Source organism: Doryrhamphus excisus, chromosome 13, assembly GCF_030265055.1.
Source record: "Doryrhamphus excisus isolate RoL2022-K1 chromosome 13, RoL_Dexc_1.0, whole genome shotgun sequence".
NCBI lineage: Eukaryota > Metazoa > Chordata > Actinopteri > Syngnathiformes > Syngnathidae > Doryrhamphus > Doryrhamphus excisus.
In genome coordinates, this window is record NC_080478.1 from 6,389,340 (window position 1) to 6,416,222 (window position 26,883).

The following is a 26,883-nucleotide window of genomic DNA, read 5'->3' on the forward strand; positions in this document are numbered from 1 at the left end:
TTTTTTCCACATTTTCCAAATATTGCAACTATTACATAATCTTTGTAAATTTTCTCCTTGTAGTATTATTAATTCATTCCCATAATATTTTGACTTTATTCACACTTTATTATTAACTTTTCCTAAACTATATTTAATATTAATATGATCACTTTCTAAATATTTTTATTATATTATTATATTTATTCTATTATTATTTTTTCTCATAATATTTCAAGTTTGTTCCTGTCAAATTCTGACGTTTTTCTAATTTCTTGTGATCTTTGTGTCTTAATATTTTGACTTTGTTAAAGAAAATTCCAACTGTTCCAACTTTTAGGTTGTAAATTTTCTTCTTGTAAATATAATATTATTAATAATTAATAAGAAATAAATGAATAAATCATATAATATTTTGACTTCCCCAAATTCCAACTTTATTTGTTGTTTTGTTTGTTTCTCATGATATTACAAAAATAATGTATTTTTTCTTTAATATTTGAACGTTATGCTACCAAATGACATTCATGATCTTCCTCATAATATTGTGTTATTTTCGTTAAATTCTGCCGTCGGTTTTCTTGTTAAAAAATGCGCAGCCGGCCAATGAATGAACAGTAACAGGCCCCACTTGGGACACCCCTGATACAGCGTATCGACATGACATGAGCTAGTATCAGAGCCTAAACAGAGGAGGGACGGCTCCTGTATGTCAGGACATTCTGCAATGTGAAGACAGGCGTTTGACGTATGACACCCCAAACTCGCCCCCCCGTTGTGCTGAAAAGGACTTTATATGTTTCTGTGTGACAGCACACCACGTCAGCAGCCTGAATCCTGAATCTTGCCGTTTCTCACGGGCTTTGTGAAAGGAGCCGACGTGCACTTTGACGAACAACTCCAACTCACCCGGTCGTTGCAGTACTGACACAGGTCATTGCCTCCAATGAAGAGGGTCACCAGCTTCCAGTCCTTCTCAAAATCCACAGTCTGTTTGCATTGCCAAGGTAAAATAAACAAGTCAATGAGAGCATCATGGAGGTGTAATATGCTATAAAGCATCACTTACACATTAGTGAGTCACGACATATTCATTGAAATTCATTGATATTTTTGTAGCTTACACCTACCTACCTAAAGGTAATAAAAACCTTAGAAAATGTGAATTTTTGATGCCACATCCGAAACTCACAGTGTCGTTTTTCATTTTGTCAATCAGCCGCCTGACTTGCTCTGGGATTCCCCTGCATTAAACACATTATTTTTTATATATTATTATAACTAGGTAACGCTGAACTGTTACATAAAACTCACGAGGCTTTGGCTCCTCCCTCGGACATGTTGAAGCCTCTCCTCCTTTTTCCTTGACCCTTTGACGCTCCTTTAAGGTTTGGATTAAACTTCCTGAGAATGTCTGGAATAGCAAGCATGTTTTTGGATTTTATTTTAACAGTCAATTCTGCCCTCTAGTGGGACCAATGTGTATTACATGCTTACTGGCTAAGGTGGTGACAGTGTCGAGGGTTTTATCTCCTCCGATGCTGTGAAACAAACACGCAGTTACGACTATTACTATTAGTATTAGTATTGGAGCCATATTGAATTTTGACTTTGATTTCGAACATAGAGTCGTAAATTTAAGAGAAAAAAGGTCATAAATCCATGAGAAAAAGTAAAATTATGAGAAAAAAATCGAAATTTACAAGAATAAAGTCATTCATTTTTGAGAAAAAAATTGTAAATTTCTCAGAAAAAGTCATAATATTAAGAGAATGAAGTCGTATATTTACAAGAAAACAGTCATTAATCCACAAGGAAAAATACATAAAATTGTGAGATAAAAAAATCAAAATACAGAAAAAAAAATCGAAATTTACAAGAATAAAGTCATTAATTTCTGAGAAAAAAATTGTAAATTTCTCAGAAAAAGTCATAATATTAAGAGAATAAAGTCGTATATTTACAAGAAAACAGTCATTAATCCACAAGGAAAAATTCATAAAATTGTGAGAAAAAAGAATCAAAATTCAGAAAAAAATCAAAATTTACAAGAATAAAGTCATTAATTTCTGAGAAAAAAATGGTAAATTTCTCAGAAAAAGTCATTATATTAAGAGAATAAAGTCGTATATTTACAAGAAAACAGTCATTAATCCACAAGGAAAAAAATCATAAAATTGTGAGAAAGAAAATCAAAATTCAGAAAAAATCAAAATTTACAAGAATAAAGTCATTAATTTCTGAGAAAAATAAATGTAAGTCTCTCAGAAAAAGTCATAATATTAAGAGAATAAAGTCGTATATGTACAAGAAAACAGTCATTAATCCACAAAAATTCATAAAATTGTGAGAAAAAAAAATCAAAATTCAGAAGAATAGAGTGATGAAATGTTTGAGAAAAAAGTTAAATTTCTGAGAAAAAAATCGCAATATTACGAGAATAAAGTCATAAATTGACAAGAAAAAATGTCATAAATCCACAAAAAATCATAAAATTATGAGGAAAGAATTTACAAGAATATATTCACACATTTCAGAGAAAGAAAGTATATTTCCAAGAAAAAACATCATAATATTATGAGAATAAAATTGTAAATTTATGAGATTAAAGTCACAATAAATTTACAAGAATAAAGTCATTAATTTCTGAGAAAAAAATGGTAAATTTCTCAGAAAAAGTCATAATATTAAGAGAATAAAGTCGTATATTTACAAGAAAACAGTCATTAATCCACAAGGAAAAAAATCATAAAATTGTGAGAAAAAAAATCAAAATTCAGAAAAAATCGAAATTTACAAGAATAAAGTCATTAATTTCTGAGAAAAATAGATGTAAGTCTCTCAGAAAAAGTCATAATATTAAGAGAATAAAGTCGTATGTGTACAAGAAAACAGTCATTAATCCACAAAAATTCATAAAATTGTGAGAAAAAAAAATCAAAATTCAGAAGAATAGTGATGAAATCTTTGAGAAAAAAGTTAAATTTCTGAGTAAAAAATCGCAATATTACGAGAATAAAGTCATAAATTGACAAGAAAAAATGTCATAAATCCACAAAAAAATCATAAAATTATGAGGAAAAAATTTACAAGAATATATTCACACATTTCAGAGAAAGAAAGTATATTTCCAAGAAAAAAAGTCATAATATTATGAGAATAAAATTGTAAATTTATGAGATTAAAGTCACAGTATTACACATATCACTTAGTTCTTATAAAGTTACTTTAAACTTTATTCTTGAAAAAGCAATCGATTGTCATAGCTTACCTCCATGATACTCCTCTGTACTCGGTTCTTAGCTGGAGAAGATTCTTTGCCTTAGCACCAAAACCAGTCTAACACACAAAAAACATTTTTTTAGTTTTCATCTTACACAAAATGTTGTTTGTTTTCATGCAAACTTACTGTGACCGAGTCGCCCAAAGCGGCAACCACCTTGATGTCTGCTGGTCGTACCCTGTGAGCTAACACGAGATGCCAGTCATTCATTTTTCCATGTCATTCTTCTGGAACAGTAAGTACAGGTATTGACCCAGATATGGTCCACCTTTAGAGGTAGTAGCAGAAACACCTTCACACTGTCTGAAAAACATTTTACCCTCTTGTTTTTTTCTCTCGTAAAATTACAACTGTATTTTTCGCAAATGTACAAGTTTATTCTCATAAATTTACAACTTTATTCTTGAAATCTCACAATATTTTTTTTTCAATATGGCCCTTCTTTGTAATACTTCCTCGGGAAGAAAAAATTAGACTTGTTTTTCTCATAAAATTACAACTTGTTTTTCTCGTAAATTTAGTTTATAGCTTATTTTCATAAATTTACAGCTCTATTCTCGAAATCTCAGCATATTTTTTTCATTATGGCACTTCCTCATAATACTTCATCAGGAAGAAGAAAAAAGATTTATTCTCATAAAGTTACTACGTTATTTTTCGGAAGCTTTTTTCCTCATAAAATAATTGTTTTTCTCTAAGAGTTACAACTTTATTCTCAAAATCTCTGAATATTTTTGTTTTCAATGTGGCCTTCATGCTTCCTCATAATACTTCCTCAGGAAGAAGAAAAAAAAATTATTCTTGTAAATTTATGACCTCATTCATGTAAGCTTTTTTTTTCTTATAAAATACGACTTGTTTTTCTCGTAAAAGTACAACTTTATTCTCATAAATGGACAACTTTATTCTCGAAATTCTCCGAATATTTTTATTTTCAGTGTGGCCTTGATACTTCTTCATAATACTTCCTCAGGAAGACGAAAAAACATGCTTAGTCTTGTAAATTTACTACGTTATTTTCGTAAGCGTTTTTGCTTGTAAAATTACAACTTGTTTCTCTCGTAAATATACAAGTTTATTCTCATAAATTTACAGCTCTATTCTCGAAATCTCAGCATATTTTTCAAAATGGCACTTCCTCATAATACTTCCTCAGGACGAAGAAAAAAGATTTATTCTCATAAAGTTACTACATTCTTTTCGTAAGCTTTTTTCTCATAAAATAATTGTTTTTCTGGGAAATTTACAACTTTATTCTCAAAATCTCTGAATATTTTTGTTTTCAATGTGGCCTTAATGCTTTCTCATAATACTTCCTCAGGAAGAAGAAAAAAAAATGCTTATTCTTGTAAATTTACAACCTTATTCTCATAATCTTTTTTTTCTTATAAAACTATGACTTGTTTTTCTCGTAAAAGTACAACTTTATTCTCATAAATGGACAACTTTATTCTTGAAATCTCCGAATATTTTTATTTTCAGTGTGGCCTTAATACTTCCTCGTAATACTTCCTCAGGAAGATGAAAAAACATGCTTAGTCTTGTAAATTTACTACGTTATTTTCGTAAGCGTTTTTGCTTGTAAAATTACTAATTGTTTTTCTTTTTACTTTACTTTACTTTACTTTACTTTACTCTACTCTACTCTACTCTACTCTACTCTACTCTACTCTACTCTACTCTACTCTACTCTACTCTACTCTACTCTACTCTACTCTACTTTACTTTACTTTACTTTACTTTACTTTACTTTACTTTACTTTACTTTACTTTACTTTACTTTACTTTACTTTACTTTACTTTACTTTACTTTACTTTACTTTTTCTCCCCGTGCATGCATGGGTTTTCTCCGGGTACTCCGGTTTCCTCCCACATTCCAAAAACATGCTAGGTTAATTGGCCACTCCAAATTGTCCATAGGTATGAATGTGAGTGTGAATGGTTGTTTGTCTATATGTGCCCTGTGATTGGCTGGCCACCAATCCAGGGTGTAACCCCGCCTCTCACCCCAAGACAGCTGGGATAGGCTCCAGCACCCCTGTGACCCTCATGAGGAAAAAGCGGTAGAAAATGAATGAATGAATGAATGTTTACATTTCCCCTGTAATTGCTGCTTTTTTTCCAGACTTTTTCCCCCAAGTCAAGGCTATGCATCTACATGGAATGGAGGTATGAAGTTGACCTGCCAATTTTCCACCTTTGTAAGTCACATCAAAAGCCCCTTTCACACTCTGAAAAAGACTTTTTTTCCAATGTGATGGTTTTATATAAAGCAACACAAAATGGCGCTGACATCATCGCGATCGTCTAATGATCCGATTGCAGGTTGTCGCGCCACACGTGACAATATCTGGCTTTGCTGAGTTCTGTATAAAAAGACACGGGCTGGATATTGTAGTAACGGCTCTGATACGTCAGATTGTCTTAGTTTTACCTGAAGCGGGCACAGAGTCTGATGGGTGCGTGTTAAGACAGGAGAAGTCGCTGCCCCAGTTCTGGAAAACCACAAAATAACATCATTAATGTTAATTCATGTTAAAAAATAATTCAAACAAAGATGAAATGAATCATAAATACGACATCGAGACAACCTACCGTCACTGGAGGAGGAGTCGGCGGAGGTCCCGGAAAGGTGTAGTTGCTGTTGGCCGCCGTTCTAAAGAACGGAACAGCCTAATGAAGACAGAAAATGGCATTGAGACAAAAACATTGGTACATCTGCGTATTTAGTCAATTTGGCCAACAAACATTCCACCTGAGAGGGACACTTTAAATCAAACCCAGCCATGAAGTCTTGAGTGAAGGTCTTGTTTCCCACTGGCTCCAACTACAACATCATAAAAGATGAGTGATGTATTAGGAAACATGAAACCATACAAGCCAAATTCCCTACCATGTTATTCCACAGCGCTCTAGCCATTAGAGTGTGAGCTCTCTGGCTCAAGTGAAAACAGTCGGGTGTAAAGTAGGAGCGATCCGGCCTTCCGTCCTTCAAAGAACCAACAAGGAAGGAAGGAAGTGCATGAGCGTGGGAAAGGACATTAGGAAGTGTGTCTTCTCTTACTTCCAAAGTAGGAAGGAAAACCTCTCTGAAGAAAGGCTGCAGTACTACGGTGAAGTTGTCGTGTGTGTCATAACGGCCCGAGTCGACCAGTTCTCGCATTGCATGCTGGGAAAAAAACAAAAGCAGTCAAAGGGTTCATAGTGATTCTCATATGATCTCGAAATAAGTTCATAAAATGTTTCACTGTTCCGTTATTTTCAGCATGTAAATCTATAATTCATTCATTTTCGACCAGCTTATCCTCACGAGGGTCGCGGGGGTGCTGGAGCCTATCCCAGCTGTCTTCGGTCGAGAGGCGGGGTACACCCTGGACTGGTCGCCAGCCAATCACAGGGCACATATAGACAAACAACCATTCACACTCACATTCATACCTATGGACAATTTGGAGTGGCCAATTAACCTAGCATGTTTTTGGAATGTGGGAGGAAACCGGAGTACCCGGAGAAAACCCACGCATGCACGGGGAGAACATGCAAACTCCACACAGAGATGGCCGAAGATGGAATTGAACCCTGGTCTCCTAGCTGTGAAGTCTGCGTGCTAACCACTCGACCGCCGTGCAGCCCTAAAGCTATAATTATTATGAATAAAATGTGTTTTCAGTATTATTTTCCATGGGAAAATTTGCTTTGGTTAGAGTCTGTTTTGGTTTGAGTTGGGCCTTCTGGCATGGATTAATGAGGTTAACCAAGGCATCACTGTCCACGTTTCGTAAGCTTTTTTCTCATAAAATAATTGTTTTTCTCGAAAATTTACAACTTTATTCTCAAAATCTTTGAATATTTTTGTTTTCAATGTGGCCTTAATACTTCCTCATAATACTTCCTCAGGAAGAAGAAAAAACATGCTTAGTCTTGTAAATTTACTACTTTATTTTCATAAGCGTTTTTGCTTGTAAAATTACTTATTGTTTTTCTTGCGTTTTCAGTATTATTTTCCATGGGAAAATTTGCTTTGGTTAGAGTCCGTTTTGGTTTGAGTTGGGCCTTCTGGAATGGATTAATGAGGTTAACCAAGGCATCACTGTCCAAGTTTCGTAAGCTTTTTTCTCGTAAAATAATTGTTTTTCTCGGAAATTTACAACTTTATTCTCAAAATCTTTGAATATTTTTGTTTTCAACGTGGCCTTAATACTTCCTCATAATACTTCCTCAGGAAGAAGAAAAAACATGCTTAGTCTTGTAAATTTACTACGTTATTTTCGTAAGCGTTTTTGCTTGTAAAATTACTAATTGTTTTTCTTGCGTTTTCAGTATTATTTTCTATGGGAAAATTTGCTTTGGTTAGAGTCCGTTTTGGTTTGAGTTGGGCCTTCTGGAATGGATTAATGAGGTTAACCGAGGCATCACTGTCCAAGTATTTACAGTATGTACCTGATAAGCTCTACTGTATTCGTTGACCTTCCGTAGTTCAGCTGAGCCATCTCTTGGCTTCAGTACGCAGGGGCAAACTATTCTGCAACATAAAAACATGAAACATGACGTTAATTACAGCGACAAAACGATGTTTAACTCGGATGACGGCAATCATTGCAGACCTGACAAACCAGGTGGGGCAGCCCAGTGTGTTATCTTTATGCAGATCACGCAGCGGTATAATGTTCAACAGCTCTACCAGGTTGACCAACGCACGTGGCACCTTCACGGACGGGAAACAGAGCTCGTAAACGTAAAGATCACAGGTTTTTGTGCATGTGAAGGGCAATCATACTTCATGGTGGAGCATATCCAGAGCTTGACGGATACGGCCGGCCACATTCCTGGGTGAGAAGAACACCTGAGGGGAAATAAAACATGTGTTAAGAGTCCACATTCAGACCAAAGCTGTGTTTTAATTGCAAAAAAAATAATAAATGCTCACGCTGTCTGTGCAGAAGTCACATATGTCATTGCCACCAATAAACATGGTGATCACTTTCCAGTCCTTGTGGAAATCAATTCTCTGCAATCAACATGACTATAAGTTGTTATTGTTATCACCAGCATCATTACTTTAGTGCAGGGGTCAGCAACTCACGGCTCCAGAGCCATATGTGGCTCTTCGGCCTTGTTGTTGTGGCTCCCTTTTTTTTTAACACCCGAAAATACGCATCTTTGTAATTAGTTTTTTTTTTTAATCTGACTTTCTGTGAGACCCTGAATGAATCCTGGCTGATTTTTTTTTTTTTAGATAGACTTTTAGATAGACTTTATACACTTTATATACTGCTGTGTTATACAATAACACAGCAGTGAAATTGCCAACGAAATGTCGTTGCCTGGCTCCCGTATAATAATAAATAATAAATAATAATGTGAAGAATAAATACAATTATATACATATAAATATATCAATAAATAAATATATATATATAGAGAGAATTCTGTCTAGAAATTGGATGAGCTTTTTTTTGGAGTTTTAAATTCTGCCCGGACAGATGCCTTTCTCTTCTCTGCTTCTCTGGCTTACATTTATGCTTCGCATGTGGCGAGAAACAACAATTTGTTGTATTCTGCTATTAAAACTTATTATTAAATAAGTATTGAAAATTTGTATAAGTATTAAAAATTTGCTATTAAAAAATTAAGAAAGATTCAAACTTTCGAATTGTTTTTAAATTATGTTTTTTGCGGCTCCAGTCTATTTTCCTTTAGTGAGCATGGGGGTAAAATGGCTCTTTTGGTAGTAAAGGTTGCCGACCCCTGCTTTAGTGGACTTCTTTATATTACCGTGTCGTTTTTCATTTTAGCCACTAGGGTGCGCACTTGTTGCACCACGTCACTGTAAAAAAACAGAAAACAGAAAAGACTCTGTTTTAAATGGAAGCAACATTTAAATAATCAAATCAAATCAACTTTATTTGTAGAGCACTTTTCCTGCAAAGACATGCAACACAAAGTGCTTTACAGAATTAAAAACAATTACCACAATTAAAAAGAAAAACAATTACAAAGAAACACACCCACACCCACACCCACACAATCACACACAGTAGGGAGACATGGCACGTCCACACTGGGAGGAGCCGCAGGCCGTGCCATCGGGGGGCCAGCACCCGGGTCCCCCCGACTCCAACAGACGGGCGGACCCCCACATCAAAGGGAGGAACCCCCAGCCGGCCGGGTCGAGGGGACCCAAGGATGGCACCCCCTCAGCAGACCCGACAGTGTAGAGTAGTGTTGTTCAACCTTTTTTGAGCCACGGCACGTTTTTTTTTACATTGGAAAACATCACTAAGTCTATAGGACAGGGGTCTCAAACACGCGGCTCGCGGGCCAAATGTGGCCCGTAGGACGCTAGTTTAGGCCCCCGCCTTGATATGAAAGTTTAATGTTAGTGCGGCCCGCGCAAGTTTGATATGGATGCTGTATGGTATCATGTACCCAGAAAACATTATTACGTTTGATTAATGTTCATGTTAAAGGTTAAATAACTGTTAATAGTTATCCTCCCTATCCGTGTGGAAGTGGTAAGTTTTTGGCTATTTAAGTTGAAAGGAAATAACTTGAAGGCTACCGTTTAGGTCGCTAGCTCTCTACATAGTTTGCGAGTTAGCATGTGTCTCAAGACCCTGCAGTTGCGCAATATGTTGTAAATAAAAAGAGTATAAATGTGACTATAGTCGTGTTTTGTCATGTCTACAGGGCTCTAATAATGCTTTGTTCATTTTAATCTGAAAAAAATAATTTGTCTACCCACCAACTATATGTGGTTTCTTAAGTTTTTATTATCTGCCGTTTTATTATTATTATTATTTTATTTATTTATTAATGATTGATTGATTTTCTTTATTCTTGATTTGATTATTTATTTTTCATCTTATTTTGTGTAGAAAAATAAAAATTAAGATATGTGAGAAGAGTGGAATAATAAATGCGTTTTTTTTTTTTTTTTGGAAAACCTGATGCGGCCCAGCCTGGCCCAGACCCTAGCTCCAGTGGCCCCCAGGTAAATTTAGTTTGAGACCCCTGGTTTAGATTCTGTTTCACAGATGGCGCGAATGCACACGAAAGCTGCTTGCCAACCGCCAATAAACAACAGAAGAAGAAAAACGCACCCTGACAACTTTCCGTTTGAGTGGCTACAAGATACCTCAATCCCTCACCGGATTGGGGAAAGGAATATTTGGGTCCACGTATATGTGGATATTGACATAATATTTGCAAATGATGATTAATGAATGTTAATTATAAAAAGTGACATTGGATAATTCCTCACGGCACACCTGACGATTTCTCAAGGCACACTAGTGTGCCGCGGCACAGTGGTTGAAAATCACTGGTTTAGAGGACCCCTCTTGAGGAAATACTGGAGTTAAAAGCTAAAGACTAAGAGCATAAAATAGGACTAAAAAGATAAAAACCTAAGAAAAGTTTAAAAATATGAGTTAAAAGCCTGATTAAAAAGGCGTGTCTTTAATCTTTTAAAAAAAAATATCAACAGTCTCCGCAGTCCTGAGGCTCTCCGGCAGGCTGTTCCACAGGTGGGGGCCATAGTGGCTAAATGCTGCCTTTAGTTCTGGGTTTTGGTATTGTTAAAAGGCCAGTGCCGGAGTACCGCAGGGTCGGGGGGGTTGATATGGTAAAAGCAGATCAGATAAATAAGAAGGTGCCATTAAGGCCGTTAAGACATTTAAAAACCAGTAAGAGAATCTTAAAATCCATCCTGAAGCGGACGGGGGAGCCAATGTAGCGACTTTAAAACCGGCGTAATGTGCTCCCGCCCTCTGGTCCTCGTCAGCACGCGTGCGGCTGAATTCTGTGATAATTGGAGATATAAAATACTCTTTTAGGGAAGACCATAGAGCAGGGCATTACAGTAATCTAAGCGACAGGAAATAAATACATGCATTAGCACCTCCGTACTGGCCTGAGAGAGAAACAGGCGGACTCTGGCTATGTTCTTAACGTGATAAAAACCTATTTTTGTTATATTTTTGATATGTGGAATAAAGTTTAGCTCAGAGTCAAAAATCAGTCCAAAAAATAGGATATGTTCAGTAAGGCCCACAAAGGCTGCATTCATTCGTAACGAGAGTACAACAAAGTTGGAAGTAGGAAGTGAGGATGACTGACCCACTCTTGGCTCCGGCTACTGCCTGGTTCAGGAAGGAGTCCGGAGAGTCGGCTTTGCCGATTCCCTGTGAGAAGCCCGTCAGAGAAGGGTTGAACTCCCTCAGGATGTCTGCACGCGCACATTCGACAATTTGGAGTATCATCAGTATACAGTATATATACAGTATACATAGTAGTAATTGCTGAGATGTGGTCCTTTTTGGACATGTTGGATTGTGTGCATGTCCGAGTGGTTAGAGCGCAGGCTACACAGCTATGAAACGTGGGTTCGAATCCCCTTTCGGACATCTCTGTGTGGAGTTTGCATGTTCTCCCCGTGCATGCGTGGGTTTTCTCCGGGTACTCCGGTTTCCTCCCACATTCCAAAAACATGCTAGGTTAATTGGCAACTCCAAATTGTCCATAGGTATGAATGTGAGTGTGAATGGTTGTTTGTCTATATGTGCCCTGAGATTGGCTGGCCACCAGTCCAGGGTGTACCCCGCCTCTCGCCCGCGACCCTCGGGAGGATCAGCGGTTACCATTTTAGAAGTGTCTACATCGTCCTTGAAGTCTTTTTTTTACATACTGTATGAATAAATATATATTTATTATTTTTTATTTGTGTATGTCCATTATTTTAGGCCGCAAATATCATCGTCCTCTCCCTTCAGTTAGAATTAAATGTCATAAAATAATTTAATTTTAATATTTATAAAATAGAAAATGAATGAATGAATAAATATAATTTCATAATAACATAAAAATAAAAAGGAACATTTTTTGTGGTTTCTTCCAATAAATTAATTAAAATAATAATTTTAAATAGAACATATTAATGGACAAATTATGCATTAGAAATTATTGCATTTCTAATAAAAAATAAAATATTTTAAAGATAGACTATTTGAATATTATCATTTTTTTGTATTTATCATAAATATATGAAAATTATGATACATATAATACAAAAAATGAAAGAAATACTAGAGGATCAGCGGTTACCATTTTAGAAGTGTCTACATCGTCCTTGAAGTCTTTTTTTTTACATACTGTATGAATAAATATATATTTATTATTTTTCATTTGTGTATGTCCATTATTTTAGGCCGCAAATATCATCGTCCTCTCCCTTCAGTTAGAATTGAATGTCATAAAATCATTTCATTTTAATATTTATAAAATAGAAAATGAATGAATGAATAAATATAATTTCATAATAACATGAAAATAAAAAGGAACATTTTTTGTGGTTTCTTCTAATAAATTAATTAAAAATAATAATTTTAAATATAACATATTCATGGACAAAATTATTCATTAGAAATTATTGCATTTCTAATAAAAAATAAAATATTTTAAAGACAGACTACTCCCCGTGCATGCGTGGGTTTTCTCCGGGTACTCCGGTTTCCTCCCACATTCCAAAAACATGCTAGGTTAATTGGCCACTCCAAATTGTCCATAGGTATGAATGTGAGTGTGAATGGTTGTTTGTCTATATGTGCCCTGTGATTGGCTGGCCACCAGTCCAGGGTGTACCCCGCCTTACGCCCGAAGACAGCTGGGATAGGCTCCAGCACCCCTGCGACCCTCGTGAGGAAAAGCGGTAGAAAATGAATGAATGAATGAAAGACAGACTATTTCAATATTATCAAAACATTATTGTATTTATCATAAATATCTGAAAGATTATGATACATATAATACAAAAAATGAAAGAAATACTGGAAGATCAGCGGTTACCATTTTAGAAGTGTCTACATCGTCCTTGAAGTCTTTTTTTACATACTGTATGAATAAATATATATTTATTATTTTTCATTTGTGTTTGTCCATTATTTTAGGCCACAATATCATCATCCTCTCCCTTCAGTTAGAATTAGTCATAAAATAATTTCATTTTAATATTCATAAAATAGAAAATGAATGAATGAATAAATATAATTTCATAATAACATGAAAATAAAAAGGAACAATTTTTGTGGTTTCTTCTAATAAATTAATTTAAATATAACGTATTCATGGAAAAATTATGCATTAGAAATTATTGCATTTCTAATAAAAACAAAATATTTTTAATATTTTTAATAAATATTTCCAACTTTTATTTGAATATTATCAAAAAAATATTGTACGTATCATAAATATCTGAAAAATTATGAAACATATAATACAAAAAATGAAAGAAATATTACAATAAAATATTTGATTATATTAATAGCAATAATAAAAATGGATGCTATATATTGTATCATTGTTTTGTTGTGTTTATATAATGTGTTTGTATAATACGTACTTGGAAGAGTGGTGACCGTGGTGATGTTTTCATCACCGCCTATGCTGAAAATAAACACATAAAGGCCCACATGAGAAAAATATGCAACACAATTGTGAAAATACACTCATGTCACCTCCATGACAGTCCTCTGTACTCATTGATCACCAGCAGCAGGTTGTCCGACTTTGCACCCACGCCGTTGCCTGCCTATGGAGAGAAAACACAACATCCAATACAGGAGGGAAAGAATCAGCCAGATGTTTGCTGATGTGTCGATGAGAGCGTTGAGTCGCAGACACTGACCGTTAGAGAGTCGCCCACTGCCGCCACCACCTTGACATCTGCGGGTCTGAGCTCATGAACTGCACACCAGAGTCGCTGGTGTAAAAGTTGGATCGGGTCATCGTGTTGGGATTTTTGAGTACCTGAGTTTGGTGCTGATGGAGATGGATGGCGGTCTGTGCAGGGTATCTCAGTTCCCATGACCTAAAGAACACTCATATTTACACGTGAAGTATACATGAGTTACACATACAACACGAGGGGCGACGTATTGGAGGGAAAGTTTGGACAAAATTGGTAAAAAATTAAAACGTAAGAGGATGGGATTTTTTTACCCATGTGGTCCAAAATTAGTGGTGGCTCTCCTGTCGATTAGATATTATATATTTTGTCATTTTTGTTATTGATAATGCTTAATACATACTTTTTTTTACATTATTTATACTGTTATACTGTTGTATTTATATTACATTATATTTATATTATGTATATTATTACAATATTTATACCTTAAAACATTTAATATGTTTAATTAATCATCATTTCTTACCATTGTGATGATGATGATTATTATTATCAGCATTAAATAATCATTAAATAATTATAATACATAATACAACATAAATACATACAAATATTAAACAAATACATAAAAAATGGTATGTATTGCTAGAGTAAAAATATTTCATAATAACATTTTATAATAAAAATATTGAATAACCTAATCTAAAATAAATATTATTATAGTATGTTCCTAATTATAATGCATAAAAATACAATATAAATCAAAAACATAATAAAAATGAAAATGCTAAATACTAAAATAAATATTCAGTTTTAATAACTATAATAAATAGCAATACAATATGAATACGACAGGGAAATACATTGAAAAATAATTATTATGAATTAAATATAATATATAATAAAATATAATAAAATATAATAAAACATTATTGTATATACAAATGTAAAGAATGCATTATAATAAGTTATCATGATAATACATAAGAATACCATAGAAATAAGACAGGGAAATACATAGAAAACCTAAATAAAGGAATACAAAAGTAAATATAATATTTTAACAATGATAATAAATAACAATACAATATAAATACAAGAGTGAAATACACAAAAACAACACATAAATACATATGATAACATGAATATAAAAAACACAAAACTGTAAAATAACAGTCTCAATACACACCTTTTAAATTTGTAACACTTTCTTAATACCTAATAACTCATTTAAACTGACTAATCACCTGGTCTGTTTGCAAAGCAGCCCTGTTATTCACTTCCTGTGTGTTGTGGGGTGAATTGACCTGCGTCCTCAGGTAAGGTCGTTCCTGGGATCACGGAGCAAGGACAGTCACCTGACACGTCATATCATTCAACGCTCATAGCAGTTTGGGTATAGGCGATACTAACCTGTGTTGGACAAGTGCTGACCCCTGCTGGACTGGATGATGGCTGAAGCTGGAGACGGGCCAGTGATTACACCATTTCAAAGAGCAAAAATGGTCAAAGTCAGAATGCGGCCATCATCCTGTTCATCTTTAAATTGTCTTGATTTTTAAAAAAATCTAATCTACCTTAAAGAGCAATAAAGTTTCATTGTTACCTTGTTTTACTTTTGCTTTGAGCTCAAAATGACAGAACAAAATAAGTGACAGAACAAAATAAGTTCCATATATACTTTGTAGAAACAACAATGGTGTGATTTGCATGTTTATTACACTTAGAAATACTAGAGGATCAGCGGTTACCATTTTAGAAGTGTCTACATCGTCCTTGAAGTCTTTTTTTTTACATACTGTATGAATAAATATATATTTATTATTTTTCATTTGTGTATGTGCATTATTTTAGGCCGCAAATATCATCGTCCTCTCCCTTCAGTTAGAATTAAATGTCATAAAATAATTTCATTTGAATATTCATAAAATAGAAAATGAATGAATGAATAAATATAATTTCAGAATAACATGAAAATAAAAAGGAACATTTTTTGTGGTTTCTTCTAATAAATTAATTAAAATAATAATTTTAAATATAACGTATTCATGGAAAAATTATGCATTAGAAATTATTGCATTTCTAATAAAAATAAAATATTTTAAAGACAGACTATTTGAATATTATCAAAACATTATTGCATTTATCATAAATATCTGAAAAATGATGATACATATAATACAAGAAATGAAAGAAATACTAGAGGATCAGCGGTTACCATTTTAGAAGTGTCTACATCGTCCTTGAAGTCTTTTTTTTACATACTGTATGAATAAATATATATTTATTATTTTTATGTTTATTATGTTTATTACACTTAAGTTTCAACTCATCCAACAAATTTAAATATTAGAACTGAAGACAAAATGCACTTTTTTAAATTAATTCATTCATTTTCTACCGCTTTTTCCTCACGAGGGTCGCGGGGGTGCTGGAGCCTATCCCAGCTGTTTTCGGGCGAGAGGCAGGGTACACTCTGGACTGGTCGCCAGCCAATCACAGGGCACATATAGTCAAACAACCATTCACACTCACATTCATACCTATGGACAATTTGGAGTCACCAATTAACCTAGCATGTTTTTGGAATGTGGGAGGAAACCGCTGTACCTGGAGAACATTCAGACTCCGCACAGAGATGGCCGAGGGTGGAATTGAACCCTGGTCTTCTGGTCTCTGCGCGCTAACCACTCGACTGCCGTGCAGCCCTCACTTTTTAAATGATTTTTTCTTTTATTATTAAAGAAGAAAAAAAAGTCCAAATCTACATGGCCCTGTGTGAAAAAGTGATTTCCCCCTAAAGCTAATAACTGGTTGGGCCACCCTTAGCAGCAACAACTGCAATCAAGTGTTTGCAATAGCTTGCAATGAGTCTCTTAGTCTGAATAGTATCCAGGTCAGGCTTTCTTCAGCCGTTGAGCGGCAGACATGCTGGTGTGTTTTGGATCATTGTCCTGCTGCAGAACCCAAGATGGTTTCAGCTTGAGGTCACCAACAGATGGCCGGACATTCTCCTTCAGGATTTTTTGGTAGACAGCAGAATTCATGGTTCCATTTATCACAGCAAGTCTTCCATGGTTGTGAAGCAGAAAAACAGCCCCCGACCATCACACTACCACCACCATATTTTACTGTTGATATTTTCTGTTACTTTTACACAATATGTAATGGGACACACACCTTATAAAAAGGTCTAATCAGACCACAGAGTATTTCCCCAAAGGTCTTCAACCTTCATGTTCCTTTGTTCAGCAGCGGTTTTGGTCTTGGAACTCTCCCTTGCAGGTCAATTTTGGTCAGTGTCTTTCTTATGGTGGAGTCATGAACACTGACCTTAACTGAGGCAAGTGAGGATGCAGTTCTTTGGATGTTGTCATGGGGTCTTTTGTGACCTCTTGGATGAGTCTTGTCTGCACTCTTGGGGTCATTTTGGTTGGGCGGCCACTCCTGGGAAGGTTCACCACTGTGCCATGTTTTTGCCGTTTGTAGATAATAGCTCAATCTCAGTTATGTTTTAATGAGGTTTCACACATTAGGTTTGGATTTTTTTGTCTTTTAACAATAAAAATTTTGATTAAAAAACAATGGGTTCAATTCCACCCTCGGCCATCTCTGTGTGGAGTTTGCATGTTCTCCCCGTGCATGCGTGGGTTTTCTCCGGGTACTCCGGTTTCCTCCCACATTCCAAAAACATGCTAGGTTAATTGGCCACTCCAAATTGTCCATAGGTATGAATGTGAGTGTGAATGGTTGTTTGTCTATATGTGCCCTGTGATTGGCTGGCCACCAGTCCAGGGTGTACCCCGCCTCTCGCTTAAAGACAGCTGGGATAGGCTCCAGCACCCCCGCGACCCTCGTGAGGATAAGTGGTAGAAAATGAATGAATGAATGACTTAAAAAAATGCATTTTGTTCAGTTGTGTTGTCATTGACTAACTTTTAAATGGGTTTGATGACCTGAAACATTTACGTGTGAAAACATACACAAAAAATAAATCAGGAAGGGGGCACACACCACTGTATAGTACTGTATATAGTAGTTATAGTAGTTATGTACTATAATTATAGCCCACTCTCAACACACTGTTGCTTACCATGCTTTCCCACAGCCGCACAGCCAGTTTGCTTACGTCAGACAAGGTGTCATCCTAAATAGAAACAAATAAGAACCTCAGTGGTCCTTATGTCGTATTTTAGACTCACACCATTATGTACTCACTGAGGTGTCCTCCAGGATAAGTGGTAGCGGCTGCAGCAGAGCAGTAAAGTTCATTCGGTGCCACTTGGAATGTGCCAACACACCATGCAAGGAATCCTGACAAGAAGACCCGTTGGTGAAAAACTAGAAAAATCCAAATAACGCAACAAGGAAATGTTCTTTACCTGCATTCTTTGCACAAGAGTGGCTTCACACAGTCGAGCATTTGGGTGATTAGCGGCTATGCACGTGCTATGAAGGCAAAAAATACAGTACAGTCTTGATTGTGCATATCAGTTTAATTTTATTGTGTTTTTCAGAGCAAAGCACTCACTTGTCCTTGTGTTGATTTGAACTCCACACCACAACATGGACTAATGCACGATGCAACTGTCACAATACAGGAAATAAAAACAAATCATATCATAACAGGGGTGTCCAAATATTTGACATCAAGGGCTGCATATATGTATACAGAAAATGTATTTATCAAATATCTGTTCATAAAACACTTTTCCTTTTAATTGTGGTAATTGTTTTTAATTCTGTAAAGCGCTTTGTGTTGCATGTCTTTGCAGGAAAAGTGCTCTACAAATAAAGTTGATTTGATTCAAAACCATCCCAATGTAGGTCTAGATGTGTAAAGCAGTTACTCAATAGAGCAGGGGTGGGCAAACTTTTTGACTCGCGGGCCGCATTGATATAACAAAATTTCCGGGGGGGCAGACTATATATTTTACACGTAACAGTCCACCTGGTATTATTGTATCTGTAAAATTGTCATGCAATTTGCTATTATTATTTATTATTTTATATTTATATTTAAATATTTTAAAAATAATAAATATTATAATAATTAAAATAAAATTAAAATAATAATAAGTATATATATTATATATTATAATAATAATTATAATAATTATTATATATGTAAAATATGCAAATATAACAATATTATTATATATAATTCATATAATAATTAGCATTAATATAATAAATATAATAATCATAATAGTATGTATGTTGAGTTTAAATTAAATACCTTTGAAAGATTGCGCGGGCCGTATTCAAACACTTGGCGGGCCGGATGTGGCCCCCGGGCCGTAGTTTGCCCACCCCTGCAATAGAGTGTCACGGTTCGGCTTCATTGCTTTAATGTTCGACCCCAGGATGCAGAGAGCAGGACCAATAGCAGGTAAATTATGTTTATTGCATGCAATAATTGCAGCAATTGAAAATTGAATTGAATTGAATTGAAAAAGCAACTCAGGTAGCTGACGGACAAACAACAATAATCCCACACAGGGAGACGCACACACCTGAACTAAATAGACACAAATTAGGGACAGGTGTGGATTGGGACAACGAAGGAAGACAGGGCAAAAACAGGAAGTCCAATACAAAATAAGAGTCCAGAACGGAAACCAAACAAACTGTCACGAGGGAACCCACACAGGGCGTGACATACATAGAGGCCTATGCATTTAACTTAATTTGTTTTTCATCTAAAATGTATTTGAATTAATTTTCTTGTCATCTATAATACTGTGTAAATATTATTTTATGTTTTCAGTGATTTTTTTTTTCGTGTGTGACAAAGTCAGTTATATTTTTATTAGGATAAGGATTACAAAACTGTGGTGAGATCGGGTGTGGTTTGGTCTGAATGATGCACTCGATTGTAACCTGATGCACGTTCAAATGAAAATGAAATGAAACCATTATCATTCCCATTACCATGAGAATGCTGACGTTCTCATTGGGAGTGACCAGGATGGATAGGATCAAGAAGGAGTACATCAGAGGGACATTACATGTTAGAGGCCTTGGTTGGGACATGTCCAGAGGAGAGATAGTGAATATATTGGCAGAAGGATGCTGCCAGGTAGGAGGCGTAGAGGAAGACCAAAGAGGAGGTTTATGGAATTCGTGAAGGAGGACATGAGGGTAGTGTATCAGAGGCAGATGCAGAAGACAGGTTTAAATGGAGGAGATTGATTTACTGTGGCGACCCCTGAAGGGAAAAGCCCAAAGAGAAAGAAAAGTACACCACAAATATACGTATACAAATGCATAAAAAACAATGTATTCATTATTATAGCTGTACTTTGCAGTGGTGTACAACACTGCATCATACTGAGAGCTGTTCCTCATATTTTAGCAACCCTAATTTGATACACTCGCTGCAAACCATAGCCATAAAAATAAACATAACTAATACCTCCCAAATTATGTTGGAGCATTATTATTTCAAGCGATGCTACTGATATAAAACTGAACAAAAAGGACCAATACCCGTTCTTGTAATATCCGCAGAGCCTCGTCTACTTCCTGTGCAACAGAGCCGACCTCAGCATCAACCTGCAGCACAACATAAATGACGCTGATTCAACTTTTATTATATTTGAACATTTTATCGCAGCTGAGGAGCGAGCAAAAGCATCGTACGTGTGGTGAGCATGCACACAGGTGATCTGTGGAGACAAACAGCAGCACGAACTTCCAGTCAGACGTCTGCAAAACACAAATAAGCATTATTAAGCATCCATCTTAAAGTAAAATAATATTCAAAGTATGTATATGGAAAGTATGGATAACAATATGCAAGGGTCTATGTATGATGTATGCATACCTGATGTGACAGAGAAAAAGACAGCTCCTCCACTTCCTGCAGTAAACTCCTGCAACACATTCACTCCAGTCGTGATGTCATGGTGTGTGTGTGTGTGTGTGTGTGTGTGTGTGTGTGTGTACCTGGGTTGCGGTGATGCTTCCCCATTCCCAGTCATCACTTCAGGGTTAAAAATTGACAGCAACTCTGTACATGGTAAGTCAAATAACAAGAAAACATCGGGACACTTGATAATACAACAAATAAGAATTATTTTAGTGAGCTTTTTGTGGATCATATGCACTGGCAGAATGAATGGAAACAAAGATACCAATTTGCATTATTGACAGACACTAAAAAAGGATGGGTTAATAACCAAACTTGAACCCATCCAAAGGGTTAATATAGCACCAGCCCAGCGTCAGTTGGTTGTATAATATTCTACAAATGCTGGGTCAAAATAATTGCAATTGTTTTTTTTTTTCAAATACATGTATTAGTTATTGACTCTATACATGTTGGGTCAAATTAACAAAATTAATTACAGATCCAGATTAATTACAAAAGTAACACATTGCATTTCTTAAAAAAAACAGCATGTAATTTACCCATATGCAGGTATACATTTGAATTGTTTACATTAAAAACAAAATCACCAATTATATTATTAGAAATTATTCATTCGTTCATTCATTTTCTACCGCTTTTCCTCACGAGGGTCGCGGGGGTCGAGCTGTCTTCGGGCGTAAGGTGGGGTACACCCTGGACTGGTCGCCAGCCAATCACAGGGCACATATAGACAAACAACCATTCACACTCACATTCATACCTATGGACAATTTGGAGTGGCCAATTAACCTAGCATGTTTTTGGAATGTGGGAGGAAACCGGAGTACCCGGAGAAAACCCACGGGGAGAACATGCAAACTCCACACAGAGATGGCCGAGGGTGGGATTGAACCCGGGTCTCCTAGCTGTGAGGTCTGTGCGCTAACCCCTAGACCACCGTACCGCCATTATTAGAAATTAATTTTATATAATTAATATATATTAAATATTATTCATTCATTCATTCATTTTCTACCGCTTATCCTCACGAGGGTCGCGGGGGGTGCTGGAGCCTCTCTCCCAATGGGTGAGAGGCGGGGTACACCCTGGACTGGTGGCCAGCCAATCACAGGACACATAGCTGTGAGGTCTGCGCGCTAACCACTCGACCTGCATCCTAATTAATAATTTAATAATTATAATTTTAATTACACATCAAATTATAAAAATGTATTAATAACAATTATAATTTGATTTAAACAATTTTAGTTTTTTTCAACTTTCCAACCTACTTTATAGTTTTTCCCTTACCTGCCACTTGACTGACTAGCCTGGCTGTTACATTCCTGTAGGTAATAGATACACGAAGCTGTTTGTGAGGCATACAAGTAGACATACAAGTAGTATTCTGTATCCGTGTACCGTTTGTGTACCTGTCAGACAGCGACGTGCTCAGGGAATACAACACTGAGATATCAGCAGGACGCACAGTGTGAACTAACACAGGAGGAAAATAAAAGACATGTAAAATTGGATTATGTACTGTGATGGATATTATATGCAGTACCAGTTGTCTACCTGAGGAGGATATTGTAGAGAGTGGAGAAAGTGATGGTGGTGAGCAGAGAAATGGCATGTAGCTTTCTATCTGTAACATATTCTACACATGAAATACATATACATGACATGACATCATAAATGGCATTTACAGTACCTGCTCATTGTTTTCAATGTCACTGCTGACAGTGTCTATAATGGGAAAAAATGTTAGACAATTTATATTTTAAAAAGAAAACACTAGGTAGGACAGCTTGAGTCTGACTAGGAAGGACAGCTCAAGTCTGAGGGTTTGCCCTTTGAAAGTATTTATCTTTTACCCCAGGGGTCTCAAACTCAATTTACTTGGGGGCCACTGGAGCTAGGGTCTGGGTGAGACTGGGCCGCATCAGGTTTTCCAAAAAAAAAACAAAAAAATGCATTTAAAAAAAAAAAAAAAAAAATTAAACTTCATTTTGGTTCCAATTTTCTACAAGAAAAGCTCTGATAAAACATTCCACTGTTCTCAAATATCTTACTTTTTATTTTTCTTCACAAAATAAGATTAAAAATAAATAAACAAATCAAGAATAAAGAAAATCAATCAATCATTAATAAATAAATATAACAATAATAATAAAACAATAATAAAACAAATAATAAAAACTTAAGAAACCACATATAGTTGGTGGGTAGACAAATTATTTTTTTCTTATTAAAATGAACAAAGCATTATTAGAGCCCTGTAGACATGACAAAACACGACTATAGTCACATTTATACTCTTTTTATTTACAACATATTGCGCAACTGCAGGGTCTTGAGACACATGCTAACTCGCAAACTAGAGAGCTAGCGACCTAAACGATAGCCTCCAAGTTATTTCCTTTCAACTTAAATAGCCAAAAACTTACCACTTCCACACGGATAGGGAGGATAACTATTAACAGTTATTTAACCTTTAACATGAACATGAATCAAACGTAATAATTTTTTCTGGGTACATGATACCATACAGCATCCATATCAAACTTGCGCGGGCCGCACTAACATTAAACTTTCATATCAAGGCGGGGGCCTCAAACTAGTGTCCTGCGGGCCACATTTGTTTTGCCGTGTTTGAGACCCCTGCTTTACCCGGAAAAAAAACAATGCTGTCCTACCTGGTCTTTGAGCACAAACTGATGAAGCTCTGATGCTTACCTGAGAGCACAACACCACCCCCCATGAGAACCGCCACAATCAGGAGAATAGATCCAGTCAAGATGGGAGACATGATCACTTTCGGAGGAAATGAGGCTGTTTGTCTGTCTGCGTGGATATCTCAACCCTCGTCTACACGAGCCCAGCCCACACTTTTCAAAGGTGTGGGGCCGACTTGTAGAGAGGAAGAAGTAACACGATCAACAAGCTCTTCTGTCTGTTTGCATTTGCATCACACGTAAGAACGACCGGCTATCTTGCAAAGTGACATTTTATGGAGGGTCGTGGTTGTGTCAAGTCACATTTATGACTTTGAAAGTGATATAATTGACGACAGTGTGGATGGTTGTTGGCTTCTACACTATCTGCACACAATCTAAACACATCCAGTTCAAAAAGTGCCATTAAGGTGTCTAAAACTATTTTAAAATTAGGCGTAGCAGCCAAATCCCAATGCAACATTGTGGAATGCTAAGATGCTAATAGTTGTGCTAAGTGCTAAAGTAGTCTCACAAGGAATATACTGTATATCACACCTTGCAGTCAGATATTATATTATTATTATTATTATTATATTATTTTAAAATTAAGTGTTAATGAATTTGTAAGGATTTTTGTAAAGAATGGATTGAAAGCTAGCATGCTAACAATTGACATGCTAACCCACTGCATGATAGAAACTGAGGGGTCCAGGACTGCCTTAGGCAAATCTACAGTATAAGAGTCATACATCTTGTAGTAGTCAGATACCATTTCAATACAGAATGGATAACATGCTAACATGCTAACCATAAGTATGCTAGCACATGGGTTTTGTTGTTGGAGATTGGTCCAATCGTACAGCATGATAGCAAATGGGAGTTAAATAATGTGAAATCAGACATTTCAGGACTTAAATTATGCCCCGTAATCAGATATTATGTCAAAATAGAAACTTGCTAGCAATTAGCATGCTAACCTACACCATGATAGCAAATGGGGGTGAAAGTGTACTTAGGTAGCCCTGTTTTACAACATGCCCTGTAGTAGTCTATTTCAAAAGTAAACGAATTAAATGCTAAAGGTTAATATGCTACGCTACAGCATGATAGCAACTGGGGGTTAAATAATGTCAAATCAGACATTTGAGGACTTTACATGATGCCGTGTAATCAGATATTATGTCAAACTAGATGGATTAAATGCCAACTTGCTAGCAATTAGCATGCTAACCTACACCATGATGGCAAATGGGGGCGAAAGTGTACTTAGGTAGCCCTGTTTTACAACATGCCCTGTAGTAGTCTATTTCAAAAGTAAACGAATTAAATGCTAAAGGTGAGTATGCTACGCTACAGCATGATAGCAACTGGGGGTTAAATAATGTTAAATCAGACATTTGAGGACTTTACATCATGCCGTGTAATCAGATATTATGTCAAACTAGATGGATTAAATGCTAACTTGCTAACAATTAGTATGCTATGCTACAGCATGATAGCAACTGGGGGTTAAATAATGTCAAATCAGACATTTGAGGACTTTACATCATGCCGTGTAATCAGATATTATGTCAAAGTAGATGGATTAAATGCCAACTTGCTAGCAATTAGCATGCTAACCTACACCATGATAGCAAATGGGGGTGAAAGTGTACTTAGGTAGCCCTGTTTTACAACATGCCCTGTAGTAGTCTATTTCAAAAGTAAACGAATTAAATGCTAAAGGTGAGTATGCTACGCTACAGCATGATAGCAACTGGGGGTTAAATAATGTTAAATCAGACATTTGAGGACTTTACATCATGCCGTGTAATCAGATATTATGTCAAACTAGATGGATTAAATGCTAACTTGCTAACAATTAGTATGCTATGCTACAGCATGATAGCAACTGGGGGTTAAATAATGTCAAATCAGACATTTGAGGACTTTACATCATGCCGTGTAATCAGATATTATGTCAAACTAGATGGATTAAATGCTAACTTGCTAACAATTAGTATGCTATGCTACAGCATGATAGCAACTGGGGGTTAAATAATGCTAAGTCAGACTTTACACCATGACCTGTAGTCAGATTTTCTATCAAAGTAAAATGCATGAAATGCTAATATGCTAACAATTGGCATGCCCATATTTGCCACGATCGGAACTGGGGGTTAAAGAGTGATCATAGCACAACAATCATTTTACATCAAGCCCTGTAGTAATCTATAAAAAAGAAATAAATAAAAATGCTAACATTTAGTATGCTACGCGACAGCATAATAGCAACTGGGGGACATATGCCCTGTAGTCACATACTATTTGAATAGAGAATGAATAAAATGCGAACATGCCAAGAGTCGTTTTGCTACCATTTGATACTGTATACTGTGTGAAAATACGTACAGTACATACAAGATATGACACATAACAATGAGGCAAGATACAGCACAAGGGCTAAATAAAGATTTCACAGTTGTTTTTACGTGAGAGTGTCCTACAATGTAATCATTTGTGGACACAGTGATAGTAACCAAGAGATTGTTCCGGAGAGCAATACAGTGACATTGCAGACTACTAATAAAAGTCATTTGGGTGGAAATGCACTGATTGAACTTGCATGAAACCCTAATTTCTATGTTTTTTTTTTTACTGGTTTTAGCATGCTTAAATGCATCAAAATAGAATGTGTGACTAAGTTGCTCTTTAACTTGTGCTTTATTGCAACTTCCGAGTCTTCCCCACACTTCGCCACATTGCGTAATTAACAATCAGCAATTTAGTCAAACGTGGCAGTTCAGTCAAGTTTTTTTTTTTTTTTGGAGATGATGATGATGATAATGACAATGAGATATGTTTTATGAGCTTGTTCTTAAGATTGCCTGAGCTGATAACCTGACCCTTGGAATCATGAGAAGAAGACAGTTAATCTTGATGAGGTTGTAATCAGACTACCATCAACGGCAAAAATATGTAAGATTTTGATGTGGGCCATAAAAATGCCGGTAAACTGACAATACTGTAGGTTTCTAATATGTTGGTGTTCTTATTTTATGTCAAAGAGACTAAATATTAGAAACAGCTGAGTTGTGTGAAAGATGCAGATACAGATTCAGGAGTCCACGGCAACAATAATAACACAATATTAAAACAATAATTAAAATAACAGGTACAGTTTTATTTAATGACAGAAATTTCACCATTATTATACTTATAATATTATTTTATACTGATAAATTACTAGAATAATTTAACAATATAGTCCTCTTTAAATAGCCATCTTTATGTAATACCTAAATGTCATAATAAGTAAGATAATATAGTAGAAATATATGCAATAAAATACAGCAAAAAACCCAAAACAAATACATG

General features: G+C 35.7%; 1 protein-coding gene across 1 annotated transcript in view; it reads right to left on the reverse strand.

Moving 5' to 3' along the window:
- Positions 1-22,693, reverse strand: part of plb1 (phospholipase B1) — a 33,105-nt gene extending 10,412 nt beyond the window's left edge. The window contains exons 1-33 of the mRNA XM_058091341.1: positions 22,240-22,693; positions 22,118-22,152; positions 20,902-20,965; positions 20,780-20,828; positions 20,596-20,661; positions 20,443-20,508; positions 18,482-18,537; positions 18,333-18,399; positions 18,169-18,264; positions 18,044-18,097; positions 15,364-15,411; positions 15,198-15,281; positions 14,070-14,130; positions 13,948-14,006; positions 13,778-13,851; positions 13,663-13,706; positions 11,385-11,493; positions 9,039-9,090; positions 8,191-8,271; positions 8,041-8,106; positions 7,868-7,968; positions 7,704-7,785; positions 6,328-6,432; positions 6,157-6,252; positions 6,019-6,090; positions 5,859-5,936; positions 5,698-5,758; positions 3,389-3,447; positions 3,251-3,318; positions 1,477-1,520; positions 1,294-1,393; positions 1,172-1,223; positions 889-969 (exon numbers count right to left, since the gene is read on the reverse strand). Coding sequence (XP_057947324.1) covers positions 889-969; positions 1,172-1,223; positions 1,294-1,393; positions 1,477-1,520; positions 3,251-3,318; positions 3,389-3,447; positions 5,698-5,758; positions 5,859-5,936; positions 6,019-6,090; positions 6,157-6,252; positions 6,328-6,432; positions 7,704-7,785; positions 7,868-7,968; positions 8,041-8,106; positions 8,191-8,271; positions 9,039-9,090; positions 11,385-11,493; positions 13,663-13,706; positions 13,778-13,851; positions 13,948-14,006; positions 14,070-14,130; positions 15,198-15,281; positions 15,364-15,411; positions 18,044-18,097; positions 18,169-18,264; positions 18,333-18,399; positions 18,482-18,537; positions 20,443-20,508; positions 20,596-20,661; positions 20,780-20,828; positions 20,902-20,965; positions 22,118-22,152; positions 22,240-22,463 — 2,454 coding nt within the window. The 5' untranslated portion in view covers positions 22,464-22,693. The remainder of the gene's footprint in view (positions 1-888; positions 970-1,171; positions 1,224-1,293; positions 1,394-1,476; positions 1,521-3,250; positions 3,319-3,388; positions 3,448-5,697; positions 5,759-5,858; positions 5,937-6,018; positions 6,091-6,156; positions 6,253-6,327; positions 6,433-7,703; positions 7,786-7,867; positions 7,969-8,040; positions 8,107-8,190; positions 8,272-9,038; positions 9,091-11,384; positions 11,494-13,662; positions 13,707-13,777; positions 13,852-13,947; positions 14,007-14,069; positions 14,131-15,197; positions 15,282-15,363; positions 15,412-18,043; positions 18,098-18,168; positions 18,265-18,332; positions 18,400-18,481; positions 18,538-20,442; positions 20,509-20,595; positions 20,662-20,779; positions 20,829-20,901; positions 20,966-22,117; positions 22,153-22,239) is intronic.
- Positions 22,694-26,883: the final 4,190 nt, after the last annotated feature.